Consider the following 22,432-nt stretch of genomic DNA (forward strand, 5'->3'; position numbering starts at 1 on the left):
TGTTCATTTGTGTGACTATGTCCTTGTGTTAGTTTAAATAAAATCTCTTTTTTGATAATCCTGTATCTCACGGTGATCTCTCTTGAGCTATCAGCCATCTAGCTCCGCTGCAACCACTTTGTAACCTCCTGTCACGTCCATGACTAGAGTAGCCTTTGACTCTACCCCCTTCTTGCAAGGATACTTCCTAACCCTCTAGAGTATGACTCCCTTATAAAAAAGAGGGTTCTGCCCTTATCTCTCACAACACCTCTAAAACATGTCATCTTCAACACTATTAAGTACACGGTATATCATTGGCCTTCAATAAGGCCCTTTGTTACATGGCCCTCTATAATTGGTTGGTACGCTCGTGCCATGTCTGGAACATTTGGTTCACTTAGCAGCATGTAAGCTCAGACCCATGTGTAGGGGAGGGGCTTGACTTTACCTCCCCACCCAATTAGCCCAACGTCTCCCATCACCCATGCCTTCTGCCATGAAGATTGTCTTTGAACTTGGCCTTGCAAAGTATTCTTGTCTCTGGGAATATAAGGGAATACAGGCCTTCCCTATCATTGTTCTAGGACTCCATGCTCAACTCTATTTGCATCCTTGGATCATGTGACAGGAGACCACGAATTGGACGATTTTGCAGCATTTAAGTGTCTTAAATTAATACATTTTGGCATGCTTGGTTTTCCTTCTTTGCACAATAAAAATTGATGATTCAGCTTCTCACATTCACTGCCTTTGAGAATAGATAACCGAACGTGGCTTGCTTCAGCTTTGACACCAGGCCAGACAGCCTCGCCATTTATTTCCATGATCTCAGCTTATTTGTGTTCTGACGCAGTTATCAACTTTTCCTCTCAATGGGTCCTGGCTTACTAAGATTCCTGATACCTATGTCAAGTTTCTATACAATGGGTGCTTCGCCTGCAGTCTATTTACTACGTTTAGACAGCTTCTATGATCACTTAGTATACATTAATTCCATCATCTGTACACTTATTGAACGGCTTGCATTTTCTGCAGTGCTTCACACCTTTGTAATCTTCTTCTTGCATATGAAAGTTTACTTGATTCTTAACTTCGTCATCACTTCCTATAAGATCCATACAGTCTCTTCAGTTAGTATCCTCAGGGTGACACGTTTGTCTCTTGTGATGTCACCAGCTCCTCTTTTTCTTATCTTCATATTCCTTCAGGGAGTTCCTCCCTCAGATTGTCGTCTCTTTGGGGATACATTTGATACGGTGTTCTCAGTGGGTATCTTCTTTCGAATATTCGCTGTGATATGGTCACAACAGCTGGTGTCAAGCATGGCACAATCTCAGGCTTCCAACATATAGGAAGTAGGGAGGTGGGATTTCCTGCAGAGGCATGAAACTGCTCTTCTACATAATCAATGTGGACTCTTCTGATGAAATAAACTCTATTACGATGAAACTTGCAATGTGTTGAAAAAATATATCAGTTACTTTAATACAATGAATTTTAAAAACATTTGGTGGTTTAAAATAAGTGATAACATGCAGTAGATTCTTGCTCTCCAGTTTTAAAGGTCAGCAGAGGATAGCAAATAGGCATACTACCATAAATAGTTCCTAATCAATTAATGTACGTGAAGTGCCGTAGAATTGTATTTTAGAAACAAGGAATATGAAAAGATAATTTCTGCTTTAATAAAGCACTCCAGTTTTAGGTGCCATGCTGCTCTGTACTGGCTCAAACAGCAGGCATGTTGCCAACCAAAAAAGAACTGCAATAAGTTATTACAGTTGCAGTAATAATGATAACTATAACGAGGAAATTAGTTCCAGGCTTTCATACAGACTAACTTTACCTGACTTGTCATGCACCGATTTAGCCCTCACTCTTGCACTCTATGTGCTTTCGTTTTCTGTCATTCTCTCTTTCTCTCTGTCTCTCTCTCTCTCTCTGTGAGAGTCACATTATCAGTTGCTCATTTGCGAGAGATGCAACAGACTGCTGACAGCAGCGTAACAAGAGATAAAAACACAGATATCTTGAAGGAGAATGGGGTGCTGTATTTTGTGTTGGTTAAAAGTAGAATGGCAGCAGCAGCAGCAACAAGACACTCATTGAGGTGGAGACTGGCCTGGTATTTGGAGACATACATTGTCATTGCATGTGTCCTACAGGAATGTTGCCATCCCACTGAAGGAAGGCATATTGTCTATCAGGTGAGAGGTTGGAGATGTTGATTAGCTCTGTTAGGGTTGCTGAGCTTCTAACAGAACTTGCAGGAGATCGGAGAATCACAGTTCTGGGTCAGTGGCCAGCACATAACAGTAAACATTGCCCTAGTGATCACGGAAGAAACAGATCATCGGTCTTAATATATGTGTGTGGTTTTAATATATGTGTGATTCTTCTCAAGCAGGAGATACATTTTGAGAGACACAGTTATTAGCATTATTCACAAAATAAACTATAAAACATTAGTTTTTAAAATAATACTAACTGTAAACTAGCTCTTTTAAAATTTGACAGTGTTTATATTTTACTGAATTTATAACGCGCTGTTGCAAAGGCACCTTTATAAAAAGAAGAGAGAGGTACAAGTGAAGACAAGAGATGGGCCTTTGAGCGGGTACGAAAGCTGTGATAGGTAGGCAACGAAGAGTAAGAGGAAGTGAACTCCAATGAAATGGAGCAAGAAGAGAAAAGTATTGAAAACGCAAAGAAGCACCAGGGGGTTTATGGACAGCAAGACGATAAGTAGACGGGGAACGTAGAGCACGAGCAGGAGAATAAAAGGAAAGAAGAGAAGCAAGATAAGGAGGAACAAGACAATGTAGGCATTTAAAAACAATAGAAAGGAAATTAAACAAAAGGTGAGATTCAAACGGTAGAATGGAAGCTGGGTAAAGTGCGTAAGAGATCAAGAGCGGGAGAAAGACCAAAAAGTAAACAAGAAAAGTAAGGCGAGACGCAGGAAGTTCGGTCAGGAGAGAAGAACAATAGTCTATGAGAGAAAATGAAAGCAGAAATAAGAAGTTTAGCAGCATGAAAAGAAAGAAAGGGACAGGCACAACACAGAGTGAAAAAAGAAAGTGACAGTTACGAGCAGTAATAGAAAAATAAGAAATGAAAGAAAGAGAAGAATCAAAGGGGATAAGAAATAAAAGAATGAGGGGAAGAAGGAGCACGAGAAAAGAAGGAGGGAAGAAGGAGGGAAGAAAAGATCCTCGGTCTTAGATGGATTAAGATGAAGAAAGTGAGAGGCCATCCATGTTTGGATGGAAGAGAGACAGGCAGAAACTTGAGAATGAAGAGAGTTGGCAAACTCAGAAAAGGAGAAAAAGATATGAGAGTCATCAGCGTAAAAGTCACAGGAGAGATTAAAGGAAGCAATGAGAGAAGAGAGGAGTAGTGTGCAATGAGAACAGAAGGGCAACAAGGACAGAGCCTTGGGGGAAACCGTAAAGAAGTGAAAGCGGGGAAGAAAGCATTCATTAGTAAGGATAACTTCCTGTATATTCTGTGGTCATAACAGAGATGTGACACTTATCTTAGTGAGCAAAGCATCTTATCAAATCCAAGAATAGCCATGTAGATTATTTTCTGATAGGAGGTTAGGTGTCCAAGAGGCACAGACTGGTACACTCTGGTGTGCTCTTTTGAAAAATCCCACGAGAAAGGGGTAGGGGGCAACTAGCGCCACTGAAGGATCCTGGGTACTCTGCATGAAATCAAAGTGCATTTTGGGAACATAGAAATGACAATGGATCTTTATATTTGTTAAATATGCCTGTGATAAAAGGGTTGTATGCCTGAGATGCTTGGATCACTAAGCACATAATGGACACTGGGCTTTGTGTTCATTTCATTTTCCACAACAGTCACCGTAATATTAACAGTGGTGTAATAATCAACTATATCTACTCATCCAGACAACTCCAAAACACATGCCAGTTATCACAAAAGGGAGGATGCAGAGATTGCCGAAGACATATCCGCATCCTCCCGTTTGCGGAACCGTCGGCCACCTAACAGAACTACACAGAGCCATGCTGTCACAAAATATTCTACCCTCACTGCATCCCTCCTTCCCTGTATTCGTAGCACTCTGATACCACTCCAGTATGAAAGCATATTAGCATGACATTATCCATTCACTCCATTGAGGCGTGTCATGCTGGAGATAATGTCCTAGCCTCAAAAGTGGGAGCCTCGCAGAATGGAAGCCAGTCGGTAAGGATTGCATGCTCAGTCCCCATTGGACAGACATCCTTAGAAAATGATATATATATATATATATATATATATATATATATATATATGTATGGGATCTTACAGGCTGCTGTGTATTATCTATGCATCAACAATGGGGAGAATTTCTGTGGAGGGGCTGTCACTGACCGCACAGACAGCAAGGGTGAAGCTCGAGTTACTCATATTGTAATGCTGAGCCTTGAAACTGATAACCATCCCTTGTTGACACCTGCTACCATCTGCATATTTCTTGCACATGGTGGTGGTGTATTTGATGCCCCAGCCGGTAAAAGTCACTCTGTCCTGCCAGTAGGCTGGAATACTCCTGTTGCTGAAGCACTCACTGATTCCTCATTTTAGGAAGGGAGTGTTGTTACTAAGATGGAGAGGTCCTGGAGGAGCATCAGAGGTCAGACTGCCATGAAGGGCTGATCAATGTTGCTTGTTATTAATTTGGCTTTTGACATGTGCATGGCCTATGGAAGCTTCAGGTTACGCAAGGACAAATGTGCATCCCTGGGAGGGCTTGTGGGGAGGGCGGGGGGGGGGGGCGTCGAAGGGCAGAGGTTGCTACCAAATCGTCTTTGCAAGCCAGACCAGAAGCTACTGTTGACAGGTTCTGGATTTTTTAAAAATAGTTTGCAGTAAGCGTTTGAGTATTTTCTGACTGTTGGTATCTGGCAGGTGTAAACCTGTCGCCTCCATGCACTTTAAGGTAAGGGTATGGTGAGGCGGCAAGAGTCGGTGAGGTATGGCTTGCGGTGGAGTGAGTGACAGTTTTGTGTGATGCATGTTGTGTGAGGACATCAAGGCATTTGGAGAGAGCAAATGAAGAGTTGTGTCAGTGTAGGTTAGTCAGTGTAGGAAGTTCAGACCTAACTACAGATTAAAGTTGTGTACCTTGAAAAACATTGCATGGGTCACTGAAACCGAACGAAGTACCAATCGTGGGTCAGCACTTGCATCCACACCACATAGCGAATGATCACGGCATAGCATGACAGTGCATAGCAGCGTGGCGTGAGAATGCAACTTTCATTAGGGCAGCACGTCAAACCAAATGCGGATAGTACAGCCCCCACCAAATGGAAACAATGCCTGACGTCCTGGCAGCCACTTCAACTGCGACAGCTTGTGGTCCGCCTCCATCTTGGTGCCTGGCCACGTTGGAGCCATGGGGCTTTCACTGTAAGAAGCCTGCAGCTTCGGTGCTCTCGGCCACGCAAAAGTGACTTAGAGTGGTCAGCTGCCATAGGTCTCCGACGGTGACAGTCAGCAAGGTTTTTTTTCTCCAGCAATGTGTTTTTTTTCTATGACGCCACTCAGAACCTGTCTGGGAAACACCACATGGTTATACCTAGGCCAATTCTTTTTCATGTTGCCTATGGCCAAGCATCCCTTTGCAATTCCCTGAGCTGTCCCCATTCAACAGCAGCAAAAAAGGATGGGTAGGACTGTCAAGGGAGGATGGTGCCCTAGACCAAAAGTATTCTTAGTGTCCAACCTCCCTCCAACTACCCCCAGTGCTTTATGTGGAAGGCATACGTGATGGGGGTGGGGGGGAGCTGGTTAGGAGGAGTGGTCTAAGAACGGGTGGGTGTAGTTAGGCCGTGCCCCCTAACTGCAGCTCCCCCCACCTTGCCTGGTTAGCATCTCTCACTAAGAAACAGAAGAAGGGCTGGGTTACCCGGACTCTCCTTTTATTTCTTAGTAAAGAGCCAACCCCCAACAGGGTGCTGCATGGTTAAAGGGCTGCCTGCAGGTGTCAGTGCTCTTGATTGAAAACAAGTAGACGCATCACCACACACACCATCCTCCCCCACTTCTTCCATGCTGATTACGCCCCCTCAGTAGCACAGTAGAGTAAATCACTTACAATATTAATCTATGCATAAATGTCAGTTATTCTAAGTTATTCTAGAGGTGCTAATTCTGCCAATTATCCAACAATCCGAGATATAGCGCTCACACGCCTAAATCCGCTCCCAGCATTCCATATGGAGGTATTGTCCCTATGCCTGTGCCCGTCACATGCACCCTATGCCAGTAGACTGCTAACCCCGATCTTGATGTTGTCAGTCCTCCTCCCTCCCATGCCGGTGTCCCCTCTCGCCCTTAGTGCTTAAAGGAGGGCACATGATGCAGCGCTATGTACATCATTAGAAACACCCGAGTTGGGTAAAAACAAAACCTCTTATTTACAGTAAGGCGTGAGCAAATTCTATTAAAATAAGAGCTATTATCGTCCTCCAAATGATATCAGACAGGGATCTGACGTGATGTAGACATGCTTCTGGTAAACGGCTGCAGACCCTTTGATCATGTGACGGCCAGGCTGGATTCATTATACAGTAACGGCTCTTAACAGACACAACACTGACTGCAAAGCTCGAAGGTCCTATAGGTGGAACTCAGCCAGGATGAGCAAAATCAGTAACGGGAGAAGGGAGAGAGGGAGGGAGAGGAAAGGGGAGACGGAGAGAGAAAGAGCGGGCGGGAAAGAGAGAAAGGAGAGAGAGAGGGAGGGGAGAGGAAGAGGGAGAGAGAGAAAAGGGGGGGAGAGAGGAGGAGAGGCAGAGGGAGATAGAAGGAGATGGAGAAGGAAATGGAGAGAGAGAGAAAGAGAGAGAGGGGGAGAGAGAGAAAGAGGGGAGGGAAAGGGGAGAGAGAAGAGAGAGAGAGAGGGAGATAGGAGGAGAGGGAGAAGGAAAGAGAGAGAGAAAGAGAGGGGGAGAGAAAAAGAGGGGGGAAAGAAGAGGGAGGGATGGAGAGTGCTAGGGAGATAGGAGATGGAGAAGGAAATGGAGAGAGAGAAAGAGAGAGGGGGAAGAGAGAGAGAGAGAAAGAGGGGTGAGAGGAGAAGGGAGATAGGAGTGGGAGAGAGAGAGAACAAAGGGGGGGAGAAAGGAAGAGGGAGAGGGAGGGAGAGAGAGAGAGAGAGAGAGAGAGAGAGAGACAGACAGACTGCTGGACTCAGGTACCTCATTTGATCGGTTGCTTCTTGACCATCTCAGGAAATAAGCATGGGGAAAATCAACAGTTTGGGAATGTGTGAAGGCCTGGCAGAGGCATTTTCCAGGCACTGGCATAATGGTGCTTCTTGGGCATATTATGGAAGGGCCCCGGAAATGCCTAGAGGAGTCAAAACAGGTGGCTCTTCCATTCCTTATTTTAAAAAGGTGCTATATGCAAGGAACAGATGCAAGGACGTGCTTGCAGTTTATTGTTCAACAGTCTGTATCTTGGTAAACTTGGTAAAGGCATTTTCATTGCACCGGTGTTAACAGCAGCAGAAGACTGTTTAGAAATAAAATTGACATCTCTTTAAAAGCAAAGAGGTAATTCTAAGAGATCCCAGGTAAGGGTGTTTTTTTTTTCCTCTGTGGAGGTACAGGTAGAATGGCCATATGGACGAGCATGGCCATTGCTGGTGAATGATATGATATGATAGTTTATTTATATAGCGCCTATACACAATGTGTTTCAAAGTGCTTCAAAGCAAGGGAGGGAACAAGGGAAAATACATGGACATTCTTACAGGCCATGAAAAGTAAGGATGGGAAATTAACTATCGTACTCAGCCTGACGACATTTCAGATAGTGCAAGAGGTAAGACATAGATAAGGAAGGGAGGGGGAGAATGGGAAGGAAATGGAAACAGACAGGCGACTACCGTACTAGGCCTGACGACATTTCTGGTAGAGCCGGAGAAAACAAAAGGTGAGGGGGAGGTGTGCAGAAAGGGAGGGGAGGAACAAAACAAGCGACTATCATACTAGGCCTGACGACATTTCAGATAGTGCTGGGGGGGGGGGGACAGTAAGAGGAGGGGGGAGGAGACAGTCGAGGTTGCTATCATACTAGGTCCAGGGACAATTCTGATAGAGTAAGTGCATAGAAAAAAGTAAGGGGTGGAGATAGGAAAAGGGAGAAGGGAAAGGAGGAGAGAGCAGAGAGTTAGCAGTCAAAGGAGTGGAGAAGCAAGAGGGGAGAGTGAATACAATTGCAGAAGTCAGTAGTAACACATAATGTTGCAAGCCAGGATACAAGATGAAGATGGGAACAGCATGATTCAGGGCCACCAGTACAAGATTCAAAGGAAGTTCAGCATGAGAGTTGAGAAAGGGTGACGCACTGTGAATGAATGAAGTCCATAAAAGTCAAATCCAGCATTGGCCACAAGACGGTGATGGTGAAACCAGAATTTATCAGGACAGACTCCAGCAGAAGTAGGCTTGAGGGGGGGTGAGGTTGGAAGGCACATAGAATGGCTGGGTAAAATTCCAAACAACATCCACAAACTGTGTATCCCATCTCACAATCCACCTCCTATATTCACTTCGCATGGCATTCGTTTTGGCTCAAAAGCAGTGCTTTCAACCCCACCTGATAGCCAAAACTAAACATGAGTAATGCATAGACATAGGCAGATAGAGAAGGATGTCTTGAATTCTTTAATGACATTCCCAATGTTGGAAATCTAACTACGCTGGCTGGGTCATCACGTGGTATAAAACATTTCTTCATGGCGGTGCAGAAATGTCTAAATCTTTCAAAGAAGCTGATATTACAGATCCAGTCAGTTTTCTCTTCAGTGGGAAACTAGTGAATCCGCCATTGAAGTGCAGGGTTTTCTTGAATGCACACTTGTGTGTATAGGCTTCCTCTGGTCATTACAATGTACTTTCTTCGCGGGATGTTTTTTCACAGGGTTTTTTTACTGCATATTTTTTAATGAAAAAAAACTCATCAAAATGTTTAGGGGTGTTAGAAAAAGATATATTTGGGGTGTGGGTGTTCGGGAATATATAAAACATTTAAGGGCATGGGGGCTTAGGGGGGACCCCCCAAAAATAAAAAAAATAAAAATTAAAAAAATCAACAAGTTTTTTCATTAAAAAAACCTGCGATAAAAATCCCTGTGAAAAAACATCCCATGATGAAATGATATGGAACCCTCTGGTCGATTCGAAAATATAAAATTAATGCTGGTCGCGCTGCTCCTGCAAGAGTTTCGGCATAAGGGCCAAGTCTGTGGAAGACCGTTCCTCGGGATCTTAGCACCTGCCCGCATATATATATATATATGTCCTCTGAGCTATTGTAAACACTCATTTATTCTCATCCGCAAGCCTGTTTCCCCGGATGGTACCCATGTGCCAATGTAGGGCAGGAGGAACGGAAAAAGAAATCAATTAGGTGTGATGGCAATCGCAGTGTGTGCTAAATCAGCTCTCGCCCTTGATCCCAAGAGGTGCCATTCTCACCCCTAAATGGAAACATTAACAGAAAGAACATCTCAACAAGCAGAGTGTCTGTTCAAAGCAAGCAGCAAAATGACAAAAAATAAAGGCAGCACTGATAACCACATCTCCTATAATTGTAAATACCCTTTGAAACTCAACTCACTTCTCCAATAACATTAACACAACTCTTATAAAAAGCCTGCCCTCGAAGCATGCACAAAGCCCAATGTTCCTTTTTAATAGTGCTCTATTGCTTCGTATCCTGCATCTAAGCGCATGCCATTTTAGAAGCGATTTGGTGAGCAGAACACTATTTTAGAAAGTAGGTGGGTCTAGGATGGATTTGATCCTCACAGCCACTCTGTACAGTTGTACCCCTCCTCTGTGCCCTCTGTATCCCACCCGCTGTATATCTGTTCTGTTGTTACCTCTGAAAAGCGCTCCATTATGCATCAGTACTGTTGTATACCTCTGGAAAGCGCTCCGTTATGCATCAGTACTGTTGTATATCTCTGTAAAGTGCTCCGTTATGCATCAGTACTGTTGTATAGCTCTGTAAAGTGCTCCGTTATGCATCAGTACTGTTGTATAGCTCTGTAAAGTGCTCCGTTATGCATCAGTACTGTTGTATAGCTCTGTAAAGCGCTCCGTTATGCATCAGTACTGTTGTATAGCTCTGTAAAGCGCTCCGTTATGCAAAGCGCTTCTCGAAGCCCGGCCAGTGCTTAGTAAATACCATAACCCTAATCCTGGGACTCCTCGCTCTACAGGTGGCACCTTGGGCACTGGACAGTATATACATGAAATGGGGGCAGAGGGAGTGGATCCTGTGGTTGCTGCCTAGCCATTTGGCAGAGAGTAGTAGCAGCGCCCAGAGACAATGTTATCATGCATTCATTTCTGCTGGACATGAAGAACTTGTGGCAGGGGTACAGCCAGCATCGACATTTTGGGAGGGCTGGGGGAGAATTTTAAAAAGATAACTGCGAGTGGGGCCACGGTTATCCCCCAACACCTACCCAGGTGCCTGCATGCCAACCGTGAGTTGCTCCTTTACTTTGTGCGCCCTTGCCTCGTTAACCCTTACACACAAGCTTACTCTCTGCTCCCAACTGTTCCGACACTATTGAGAAAAAAGTGAAGCATACGAGTCATTGCTGATAAGGTACTCATGCTGAGAATCAACCAGGTCACCTTCTCAAGGTGACTACGTGTTCCAGCATCGCAAGTAAACCTATATCAGTATCAAGCCAGGAACTGGATGTGATGCCATCATGCTACACACGCATAGCTGCAGTGGTGTCAGGAGGATGCATATTTATTAGCCTTCCTTGGATCCATCCATCTTTCATCCCAATTCAGAAGATATTTCGTTTTACAAAGAGTGTATTGCGCCCTTTTGCCGTCACCCGTTTGTCTGACGGGTGTTTTGGTTCGGTGAAATGAAATGGAACCACAAAGAGATGCTTATTATTGAGATGTGCGAGCCATCCAAAAGCTGAGCAGAGCAGTTAAGTCTATAGGTTCGTCATGGGGGATGCATTGATGTGGGCAGGCAGGCTTCCGTCCCCTGCTACTGTATTGTGTTGCTGCTGCCTGTTAATGATGGATTAAACCTAAACACTCTGCTCTCACAGGCCACACATTTGACAGGCTTTTGCTGTGAAGTCTCTTTCACTTTGGTGCCTCATGCTGAACATCGAAGCAGAGTGCTGCCTTCTACTTTCAAATTCCCCAATTTGGAAGGGCTAAAGCCTTCCCAAGCAAGTGTCAGTCTCTTCCACTGGCTGGGGGCATATTGGACTAGAAGGGTTTTGCAGAGGGATGCTACTCTTCACAGCACCCCAATAGGCCTCGGGCAACATAAACAGACAGATATGTCAGTCAATACCATCTCCAGAGTTAGCACCACTACAGAGAATTGAGACAGCCATAGGGCAGGGCTGTGAATAGACAAAAGGACTAGTCTGGGTACCCACAACGTTGTCCTAAGCCCAAGAACAGGGTCCAGAAATCAAGGGCACTCACAATAACTGACCAATGCCATACCTGCTGTGCCCGAGTACCAACCACATAACCCCTGATGCGCATCCATGATCCACTGTTGTGCTGCACTCAAATGCACCACTTCAAATGCATCCGACGCAAGATACAGCAAGGTGTGTCTATTGATACGCGCACTCCAAGGTCTGCCTGGCAATTTTCACACCCCAAGGTTTTCCTATAGATACGCGCACACCAAGCTCCACCTATTGATACGCGCACTCCAAGGTCTGCCTGGCAATTTTCACACCCCAAGGTTTTCCTATAGATACGCGCACACCAAGCTCCACCTATTGATACGCGCACTCCAAGGTCTGCCTGGCAATATTCACACCCCAAGGTTCGCCTATAGATATTCACAATGCAAGGTCCGCCTATTGATAAGTGCATTCCAAGCTCGGCCTATTGATACGCGCACTCTCACTATCAAGAGCTAATTGTGCTAAAGCAAAAACCCCATAAAGAAACAGCCAATTGTATTTCGTGTTTTTTTTCTCCATTTGTAAAGCGTGCACAAATCCCCGGGCATCAGGGCGCTAAAACCAGTTACATGGAGCTCACAGGCGAGAGCAAAAAGCATAGTTTGCGGTTACATAATGATTACATAGTGGTCACCAAAAATGGTTACATAGTGGTTAAATAGAGGATGCAGATACATTGTTTAGCGAGGACAGTACTTTAGTTGAACAGTCACGTTTTAAGGGCTTTGCGGAAGGCCCAATGTAGACTTACCTGGTTGAAGTAGTGCAGTTTTTCTATCACATTGTTAATAAGAAGGTCTGGTCCTCTGACCTTCATTTCTGGATTGTTGATCTGCGCCTTCAGTCCATTGGAAACAACCCTGTTCGTGTAACTGCAGATAAAAAAAACAAAAAGAAAACGTGTTACTGAATAAGACAGTCAGTGTGACAAAGAGACAAAGGGCCCGATTCATGGAATTTTTTGCATGGTGCAAAGTGACTTTTTAGTGATTAAAGCATTGTGCATTAGCCTAATGGTTTCTGAATGACTATGTGAGATAATTATTTAACTGTATATGTTGTGAAACACTAGTGGTATCATCAACACAAAGCTAGGACAGTCCCTATTCCTTCCAAGGGCTATTTGAACAAGTGCAATACTGTGGCAGCAGAATGAGGAAAATGTCATGGTTTCGCTAAATGATTCTTTATTTAATCATTTAATTATTCATTATTTCAAAAGCCACTATAGCTGGCTACATGAAATGTTAGGCATAAATATATGTAACAAAACAATACACAATTTAAGACAATTCCATCAGTTTAAAATTCATCACCATGCTCCTACAACTAGACAATCATAAAGTGCATTGTGAAAATGTGCAATAAATCTAATCCTGCATTTCACCACAATCCGGCCCTGCGTATGTGTTGCACTCAATGCAATCCTAATACATACAATTACTCAAAAACATTTACGGACAACTTTAGACCAATGTTCTCAAGGTTAAACACAATTTTTCAATTGATGTGGAAACAACCATCATAAAAAAAATGGAACACCACAAAACAAAGGGGGTCTACTAGGCGAGACAGCTGGAACACTGGGCCTCATTACACGATAGGCAGCCGCGGAATGAACAATGCCGGTAAAGGACCGGCACCGTTCATTCCGGGCCACCACATTACGAGGTCTGCAGCGGGTCCCGCTCTGGACGCCTGCCAGACCAGACGTGCAGAGCGGGACCTGCTAGTAGACCAGGATGCTAACAAAGGTCACGTCATTAACGGGCCCGCTGTTAGCATCCTCCCGATTCCCATTGAGCCCTATGGGGGCTCAAATGGGAATGGGGATGTACCGGGTCCGGGTCCCGAGAATGGGAATTACCGGGCTCGCTAAAGTCGGCATGGCCCGGTAATTCCCTATTTCTGGAACCTGGACCCGGTACCCGGTTTGGGGGTAGCCATGCCGCTAAAAACGTCATGGCTACTTCCAAACTCCTAATGAGGCCCACTGTCTTCACAAAAATGTGCTTTCCCAAGGAATAGAAAATGATTCCCTCATCCTAGTTTCAACACTGAAGTTTTCTTCAGGGCAGCTGTATCCATCTAGTATTCCCCAGAGCATCAAAGGGAAACGTGTTCTCCTCCTGGTTGTTCACACGTGGGGAGCCAATTGTCCCCCCTGCAAAGCCTCCCAACCGCATGCAGGTGTGCTGTCCCCAACAAATGGAGTCACAAAACTACCAATCGTGAATTGTTTGCAGAAGCCGCTACTTCCTCCTGATCTCACATAACGACATATGGGAGACACTTCCAAATGTGAACTGCACTGCTCAACACCAGTCAGGCTGCCCGGCCCACCGCAAGAAACAGCTACTGGTCCAGTTTGTTAACCACATATAGGGGTGAAGACCCTCAGTGGGCTCACTCCCCAGTGCATTCAGGATGGTTACATGATGGTTACCTCTTTGCTCGTGTGAATGGGTCTATTGCATGCCAGTGTGGATGCAAAAGATGATATAGGGGCATATTGGAAAGGCGCTCTGCCAGTCCAGCTTGACGAAAGCCTTTCCGCAGAGTCGAACTCTGTAACTTTGGGCTGAGACATGAAAACATCTTGAAGAAAAAGAAGAAGAATGGGGCGATGAAGAAGACGAAGAAGAAGAAGAATGGCGGCGACGAGGAAGAAAAAGAAGATTAAGGCCCTCATTCCAAGTTTGAAGGTAAGTACCGTCCCTTACCGGCATGGCGCAAATAGCGTGTCCGAGCTGGCAATAGACCGCTAAAAGTGCACTATTACGAGTTCGCGGGCACGAGCTTTGCGCCATGCCGGTAAGGAACATAGCGGCATGCTGCAAAAGGGCCCGAAAACCCCCCTACCGGCATGAACCGCACCGTAGACAACACTACCGGCATAGATCAACGCGGCATTAGCAGTGCTGTAAATAGCAGTCACCGTTATTTACAGTCACCATTAAATTGCAGAACCGGAAATAGTGTCATCGCACAGGAACGGGAAGGAGCACGGTCGCCATCTTTAAAAACACAATCCATTGCCATCCTCACCAGACAGGACCCCTGGCACACTGGTGACCTACCGGAAACTAACTGCAACCACCCAGGAATGCCCAATGCACCAAAGAAGGGAGCCGCCCGCCTCCGAAAGGAGCGTTTCAGCCCAGGTGAGCTGCAAATGCTTGTAGATACCCTCCATGAGCATGCTGGGACTGTTCTTAGCAGCAACATGTGGAGGGAGGCGGTGCTGAAAAAAAAAGAAATATGGGCACTAGTATGTCAGAAGGTGAGCGCAGTGGGCAACACCCCCCGCATCATAAAGGATTGCCGCAAAAGGTGGGATGACCTGCGGCTGAGGGTGCGGAGCATCCTCTCTGCGAACAGAAACCAGGCCTTGGAGACTGGAGGAGGCCCAAGTTCACCAATAAAACTCATGCCGTGGGAGGAGACATGTGCGGCCATGATAGGGGCCATTGAATCCATTGAAGGGGTCGGAGAAATGGAGTGTGGCGCGACGACGTCCGCTGATGGAGGTGAGTTTCCAAAGTAAATACTGCTAACGCAAATGTTCTGAAAGTCACTGCTAATGTCTGGCCAAAGAGTCACAGCATGGTCGGCCACACCCTCCACCCCCCTGAAAATCATGTCGAAGCAAGTGAGACCCAAGCCAGTGCCAGGTGCAAGGCCGTAACGTACATGCCACATACCACACAAAGTTGCTCATCCCATGAGGCACACAGGGTAGTTTATGTAAACAGTGTGCATGTTAGACAGCACAGTACCTGACCAAAATGAGTGAAACCGACATATGCATGCATTGACCACCCAAGTATGGAATGATGTGCTGTTCCACAATTGTCTGAATGTGCTATTGTAGCCATGTATGAATGCTGGGTATCCAAACATAACTCATGCCGTCCCTCTCTTCCACCCCCACAGGCAGTGAGCATGACAGTGAGGAGCAGGAGAGCAACCGTCCCGGCACTTCCAGGGGCCAAGGCAGGGGCCGCCGTCTCCCAGTGACAAAGACAACACTGGGACGTACACCACCAGCACCAGCAAAGCCCGTGGAGGGTGCACCACCCCCACCCCCACCCCTCCCTGCACTCGCTGCAGACACCTGCCAATGCCACGGTCCGAGGAGTCCAGTGTGGCTGGGGAGGTGGCAGCCATGGCCCCCCTCGAAGTTGAGGACAGCCCCAATGACATCTGCGGAGCGACTGAGGGCGACACAGTGGAAGTCGTGCACACCCCTGAAGACTACTCAAACACCCAGGTATCCTTCAGTGACTCTGGTGAGAATGACACACTGGAGCAGTCTGGCCAAGGACAGACACAAGGACATAGCAGTCCTGGATACAGTTCCCTTGAGGAAGCGCCGGCAGGACATGTCCGCCCGATCCCCAGCAGGGCCACTGCTTCATCCACCGATGCACAGCGGGCTGACCAGCTCACAGCCCTGATAACAGAATTTGTGCAGGACAATCGGCAGGCCAGGGAGGAGTAGCGTGCTGAATTGAGGGCACTGGGCCAGTCCATAACGTAAAGCACCAACCACCTCTGCGAGGTGCTCGGCCGCATAGCCGATGCTCTGGAGGCTGCTCATCCTGGCCAACAGCCTCAGCATGAGGACACACCTTCAACGAGCAACTCCATCCAGACCAACCCACTCCATCGGTCGCTCTGTGCGCTGCGCTGCCGGGACATGCCTCCCCCTGGCTCCGGGAGCGCAGAGTGACTTTACTGCCAGCCACATGTGGGCTACGTGGACCTTATGGGACTAGTGTGGGGTTGTTGTGGTGGGAGGGAGAAGGGGTGAGGGTGTGTTGGGGAGTTGTGGTGGGAGGAGGAGGAGGAGGAGGGTGATGGTGTGTTGGGGAGTTGTGCGGGAGGGGATGAGGGTGTGTTGGGGAGTTGTCGGGGAGGGGGAGGGGGATGAGGGTGGTGGATGATTTGTCTTTCACATTGATATTTTCACTTTCAATACACCGGTTGTTCAACAAAATATTTCCAGAGTGGACATTCATCATTGCGCATGTGTCATTTATTCTTGCACAGTGCATAGTGTACATGTATCCCCACACCCAGTGCCCTATGTCCTAACATTATGTCACCCTCTGCTGACTTGTGTGTCAGAAATATTGTGCAATCAATGACTGACGCACGGCACGTCCCTCCTGTGCATCGGCACCGTGATGATGTCCTGCCACATCTTCCTCCTCACCTTCATCATCATCAGGTGGTAGCAGTTCCATGTCAGGAGGCAGGGGCACGTTCCAACGGATGCACATATTGTGCAGCATTACACATGCCATGGTGATCTTGGTCACCTTCTCATGGCTGTAGAGGAGAGCCCCACCCGACTGGCTGAGGCAGCGAAATCGTGCCTTCAACAGGCCAAAGGTCTGCTCTATCACCACATGTGTACGGGTATGGGAATGATTGTAGTCCTCCTCGTGCCTGGTCTGTTGGTTTCGGACAGTGGTCATGAGCCATGGCTTCAAGGGATAGCCACAATCACCTGCATGAGAGTGGAATAAAGGTAAGTGATTGCACATTCATGTAGGACAACTGTACTAGTCTCACATGGAAGAAGGTAATTTGTGCCCACACGCACATGCCCTGGATGCATTGACCCCATTTCTGGCCCCGCTATGTGCCCTGTGCAATGGACTAATGGTGTGGGTTGCATCTTCAAGATGGGTCATGGTGTAAACTGACATCTTGTTGCACGTGCATCGTATATGCATACAGCAGTGTTGGTGTAAAATGAGTGATGAGTAGTGTTCTGTGGAATTTGGTAGTAGGGAGCTTTGGCTGTAGTCAGTTCTATATTGGGCATTCTGCACTGATCAGTTCCATGGTGACATGCAGCACTCCTATGGGTGTACCGAACCAGTGATACACTGTGGTATTCCAGGTCGACTCAAATGAATGCACGGCCAGGTATAACTGTCCTGTGTGGTGAAATGCGGCAGTCAGCAACATAGCACATATGCAGTGCAGAGTGCTGGATGACCTTACGGTGTGCGAGGGCCGGTGATGAGTTGTGCATGTGTTGTGGGATGTGGGCTGGTTACCTGTTAGTCATGTAGTGATGGGTGTCGGCCTTACTTCATCACTATGGGATTTGGTTGTTATGTACCATTTCAGTTGTTTTGGGGCACAGTGTTCGGTGATGTGCACATCGTGCACTGACGTCAACATTCCCACTCAGGTGGAGTATGCATCCCCCCCATTCCCAACCAGGTGGAGTATGCATCCCCCCCATTCCCACCCAGGTGTAGTATGCAGCCACCCCCCATTCCCACCCAGGTGGAGTATGCAGCCACCCCCCATTCCCACCCAGGTGGAGTATGCACCCCCACATTCCCACCCAGGTGGAGTATGCACCCCCCCCATTCCCACCCAGGTGGAGTATGCAGCCACCCACCTCACAACCCCAATGCACTGCCATGGCCCAGTCAGGCAACTCACCAAGCAGCCAGGCACGTCGTCCAGCATATCGCTCCATGTAGCGTGGTAGCATGGAGTTCTGCAGTACCAAAGAGTCATGAGTTGATCCTGGATATCGGGCACAGCAATGTCTGATGATCTTGCTGGCGTCGCATACCATCTGCACATTGATGGAGTGGTATTGCTTGCGGTTGCGATACACCACCTCCATGGCATGCGGGACCACCAACTCCACGTGGGTGCAGTCGAGGGCACCTACACAATTTGGCATGCCTGCCAGTGCATGGAAGGGAACTTTTGTATCAAATATCTCCTGGGGAGTCCGTGGTAGGGATATGTAGTCCCTTGTGTGCTTGAGGATGGCATCCAGCACTTGGTTCAGTATCCGGGAAAATAAGGGTTGTGATATGCCATGCATGTGCCCCACTGTGTGCTGGTAGGTGCGTGTGGCAAGGAAGTGGAGTACAGACACTACCTTCAGTAGAGCGGGGATGGCGGTGCGTATTTCTATGAGGTTCACTATGTCGTTGTGTATCAGGTCCACTATGGTGGTGATGGTGTCACGGTCAAGCCGGTACAGGGTGTGGATCTGCTCAGGTGTTAGGTTGAAGGGGGTGGCTCTGATGCGAGGGATTGGGGGCTGCCGGCGTGGGAAAGGTGGCTGCACTGGTGGGGCATGCTGGGCCTGTCTCACCATCCTTCTCCTCCTGCGTCTCCTCTGTGGTGGCGGCTGTTGTTGTTGTTGTTGAGGCATTGCAAGCAGGGCCTCCAGCTCGAGTAATGCTACTACTATTGGTATCATCTTGGTGTGGGAGGGGGTGTGGTGTGTGGTTGTGCTCCTTTTGTACTGGCTCTGACTCCATTGCCTCCACCTGTGCTGATTGTGTGCACCTGTGGCACTTGGAAACACTGCTCAGGGTTCTTAACGCCAGGTTGGCGATGCCAGTATTTACACCATGCCGGTATGCACTTTTTCGGCCTTCAGGAGGCCGTTATTTGCATGTCCGCATCAATGCCGGCATGGTGTGTCGCGCGCACCCAGACTGCTATTAACGGCAACGTAAAATACGATGCGGTAAATAGCGGTCTGGTTGGTCAGAATAGCCCGTAGTGGTAAGCGATGCCGGCATCGTTTTTCCCTTACCTCCAACCTCGGAATGACCCCCTAAGATAAGGAACAAGAATAAGAGGGCAAAGAAGAAGAGGGAGAGGACGAAAAAGAGGAAAAGGAAGAATGGCGATTCTTCACTTAAACTACTCTGAGTGGTCAGCTTGAAGCAGGTGGCCTGCTGAAGAGGCCTGAGCAGATGCAACATAAAGGTCATTGGTGTTGTTTTCCCTGCCATCCTGTAGTTATTCGTTATTTACCATCGTGCATCTGTGATACAGGGTTGCTATGTGACTCTTTGCATTTTAAGAGCCTCAGAGGCGACTGAGGCGCCCCAGCCCCTTGATCACAGGTCACACTGAGTATCGTCGTCTGCGCGGTGCACCTAAGTGCAAATCAATGTGCATAAAACATTTACGCAGGCGCATGTCGACGCAGCAGTTTGTGTGCAACAAGAAGAAATGCACTATTAGGCGGCACGAGGCAGTTAGCGTTATTGATGGCTGTCTTTTCATTTTCTTTTTGATCTGGTGATTGGGTCGCAGGAGGCAGTCAGACGTCAGCCTCCAAATGCCAGGTCAACATTTTCAAGAAGCGGTTCTTTAGGGGCTCTGGGCTTTGTTCTTGTTGCCCAATATCCATTAGAGAGATAATGTGGCATACACAAATGGATGGTACGCCACTCTCGCTCTCTCTTTATTGCTAGTTAAGTCTTTTTTTTCTTTTTATGAAACAGAAAATGCTGTTGTCAATATCAGAATGTGTCACGATCCCTCTGGACTTACATGGAGGGAGGCAGCTCTGTCCTTCAGTTGTGTAAGACTAGCTTGCACAGTGAACTGACCTGCTAGGTGTGCGCTGCGCGCGCTGTGTTACGCCATATCCCCGCGCACAAGCGCATTATGATGAAGAAACAAAGGGATAAGGATGCAAACTGGAGGAGCTATTAGGACAGAGACTGGACAGCCTTTGCAAAGGAATTTCTCTGCTCCGGGGAAGGTGCTTCTAACAGGGTGTTTGGAAAGTCCCTGCGGCCTTTCCAACCCCCTATACTTACAATATATTTCATGATGTTCTTATCAGCCTCTTCATTCTACTCCCCAGATAAATCACATGTAAAAACAGGGATTTTGTTTACCAGCACTAAAAAATACCTTCATCTCCATTCTAGTGCCTGCTTTATAAACATTTTCGTGAATCCCAAAATGGCAGATGGCACAATCTGGACTGCAAAACAAGAAGAGGGATATTTTGCAACTCTGCTTCCGTAATGGCTTTTCTTTTAGCGTGTGCATTTAGTTTTCCGATATGTTGACAGCCGGGTACCTAAACCATGCCAATGCCCGTTGGTGCCCATGATTTGGCTTGCATGACTGATTGGCCTCGAGCAGCTGCTTGACAGTTCCAGGGATGCCAATGCACGGAAAGGCCAGGGGTAACACAAGTGAGATCACACACCCAATGACATGACAGAAAGTGGCCACACGTGACCTGTTGACCCGCACAGTGTGCTACCGGAAGCGATGGTATAAGGTCTTCGAGCCCAATGACATCGCAGGACGTGACATCACTGATGTAAACAAACATTTCAATTTCGATAAGCTTCTTAATGAGCTAAACGTGTCTCAAGCAGACAAAGAGTTATTTTAGTTCCCAGCTCAGCAAGAGTGCTGCTCTGATGGGCCGGCGGTGCAGCCATCGTGTGACATTGGTACACACAGTGGAGGCTGGAGCCACTGCTTCATATGCCAGCACAGCCTGGCATAGGCAGCTCCTGTCACCGTATACCAGCCATAGCTTCAGTTGCCATATATAGTCATCGTAGACAATGTCCAGCTTCCGTTACAGAGGTCCTCCCACTATATGAGACGTGCAGCTCCATTTGCCCAGGCATCGACATTATATGCTCATTATAGCTTCAGATGCCAGGTACAGCCGCATACCTTCAGGCACTGCCATCATCCTAACATGCCAGGAGCAGCCTCATATCTTCAGGCACTGCCATCATCCTCACAAGCCAGATACAGCCGCACACCTTCAGGCACTGCCATCATCCTCACAAGCCAGGTACAGCCGCACACCTTCAGGCACTGCCATCATCCTCACATGCCAGGTACAGCCGCATACCTCCTCACATGCCAGGTACAGCCTCATACCTTCAGGCACTGCCATCATCCTCACATGCCAGGTACAGCCGCATACCTTCAGGCACTGCCATCATCCTCACATGCCAGGTACAGCCGCATACCTCCAGGCACTGCCATCATCCTCACATGCCAGGTACAGCCGCATACCTCCAGGCACTGCCATCATCCTCACATGCCAGGTACAGCCGCATACCTCCAGGCACTGCCATCATCCTCACATGCCAGGTACAGCCGCATACATTCAGGCACTGCCATCATCCTCACATGCCAGGTACAGCCGCATACCTCCAGGCAATGCCATCATCCTCACATGCCAGGTACAGCCTCACACCTTCAGGCACTGCCATCATCCTCACATGCCAGGTACAGCCGCATACCTTCAGGCACTGCCATCATCCTCACATGCCAGGTACAGCCTCACACATTCAGGCACTGCCATCATCCTCACATGCCAGGTACAGCCTCACACCTTCAGGCACTGCCATCATCCTCACATGCCAGGTACAGCCGCATACCCTCAGGCACTGCCATCATCCTCACATGCCAGGTACAGCCGCGTACCTCCAGGCACTGCCATCATCCTCACATGCCAGGTACAGCCGCGTACCTCCAGGCACTGCCATCATCCTCACATGCCAGGTACAGCCGCGTACCTCCAGGCACTGCCATCATCCTCACATGCCAGGTACAGCCGCGTACATTCAGGCACTGCCATCATCCTCACATGCCAGGTACAGCCGCGTACCTTCAGGCACTGCCATCATCCTCACATGCCAGGTACAGCCTCATACCTCCAGGCACTGCCATCATCCTCACATGCCAGGTACAGCCTCGTACCTTCAGGCACTGCCATCATCCTCACATGCCAGGTGCAGCCGCATACCTCCAGGCACTGCCATCATCCTCACATGCCAGGTACAGCCGCATACCTCCAGGCACTGCCATCATCCTCACATGCCAGGTACAGCCGCATACCTCCAGGCACTGCCATCATACGCCAAGTGCAGTGCCTAGACCCCAACATATTGTCATTTGTCTGCAAAAAGCGCCTCATAATTCAGATACAGTCCAGACATGCAAAATGAAGACATATGTGTGCAGGCGTTGCCATTCTAAGGCAAACGCAGCCGCAAATCCCCAAGTAATTACCTCTTATGCCAAAAAGTGTATCACAATTCAGGTCTAGACATCATACGAACGGTACAGATTAACTGGTACAGGTGCTGGGAT

At 47.7% G+C, this 22,432-nt stretch overlaps 1 protein-coding gene across 2 annotated transcripts in view; it reads right to left on the reverse strand.

Annotated features, from left to right (window-relative positions):
* Window positions 1–22,432, reverse strand: part of LOC138491371 (glypican-5-like) — a 1,558,016-nt gene that overhangs the window by 530,008 nt on the left and 1,005,576 nt on the right. For both annotated transcript variants that reach the window (XM_069617865.1, XM_069617864.1), the window contains one exon: window positions 12,246–12,366. In XM_069617865.1, the coding sequence (XP_069473966.1) occupies window positions 12,246–12,366 (121 nt within the window). The remainder of the gene's footprint in view (window positions 1–12,245; window positions 12,367–22,432) is intronic.

The sequence above is a fragment of the Ambystoma mexicanum genome, chromosome 10 (assembly GCF_040938575.1).
Source record: "Ambystoma mexicanum isolate Mex_15411 chromosome 10, UKY_AmexF1_1, whole genome shotgun sequence".
NCBI classification, from domain to species: domain Eukaryota; kingdom Metazoa; phylum Chordata; class Amphibia; order Caudata; family Ambystomatidae; genus Ambystoma; species Ambystoma mexicanum.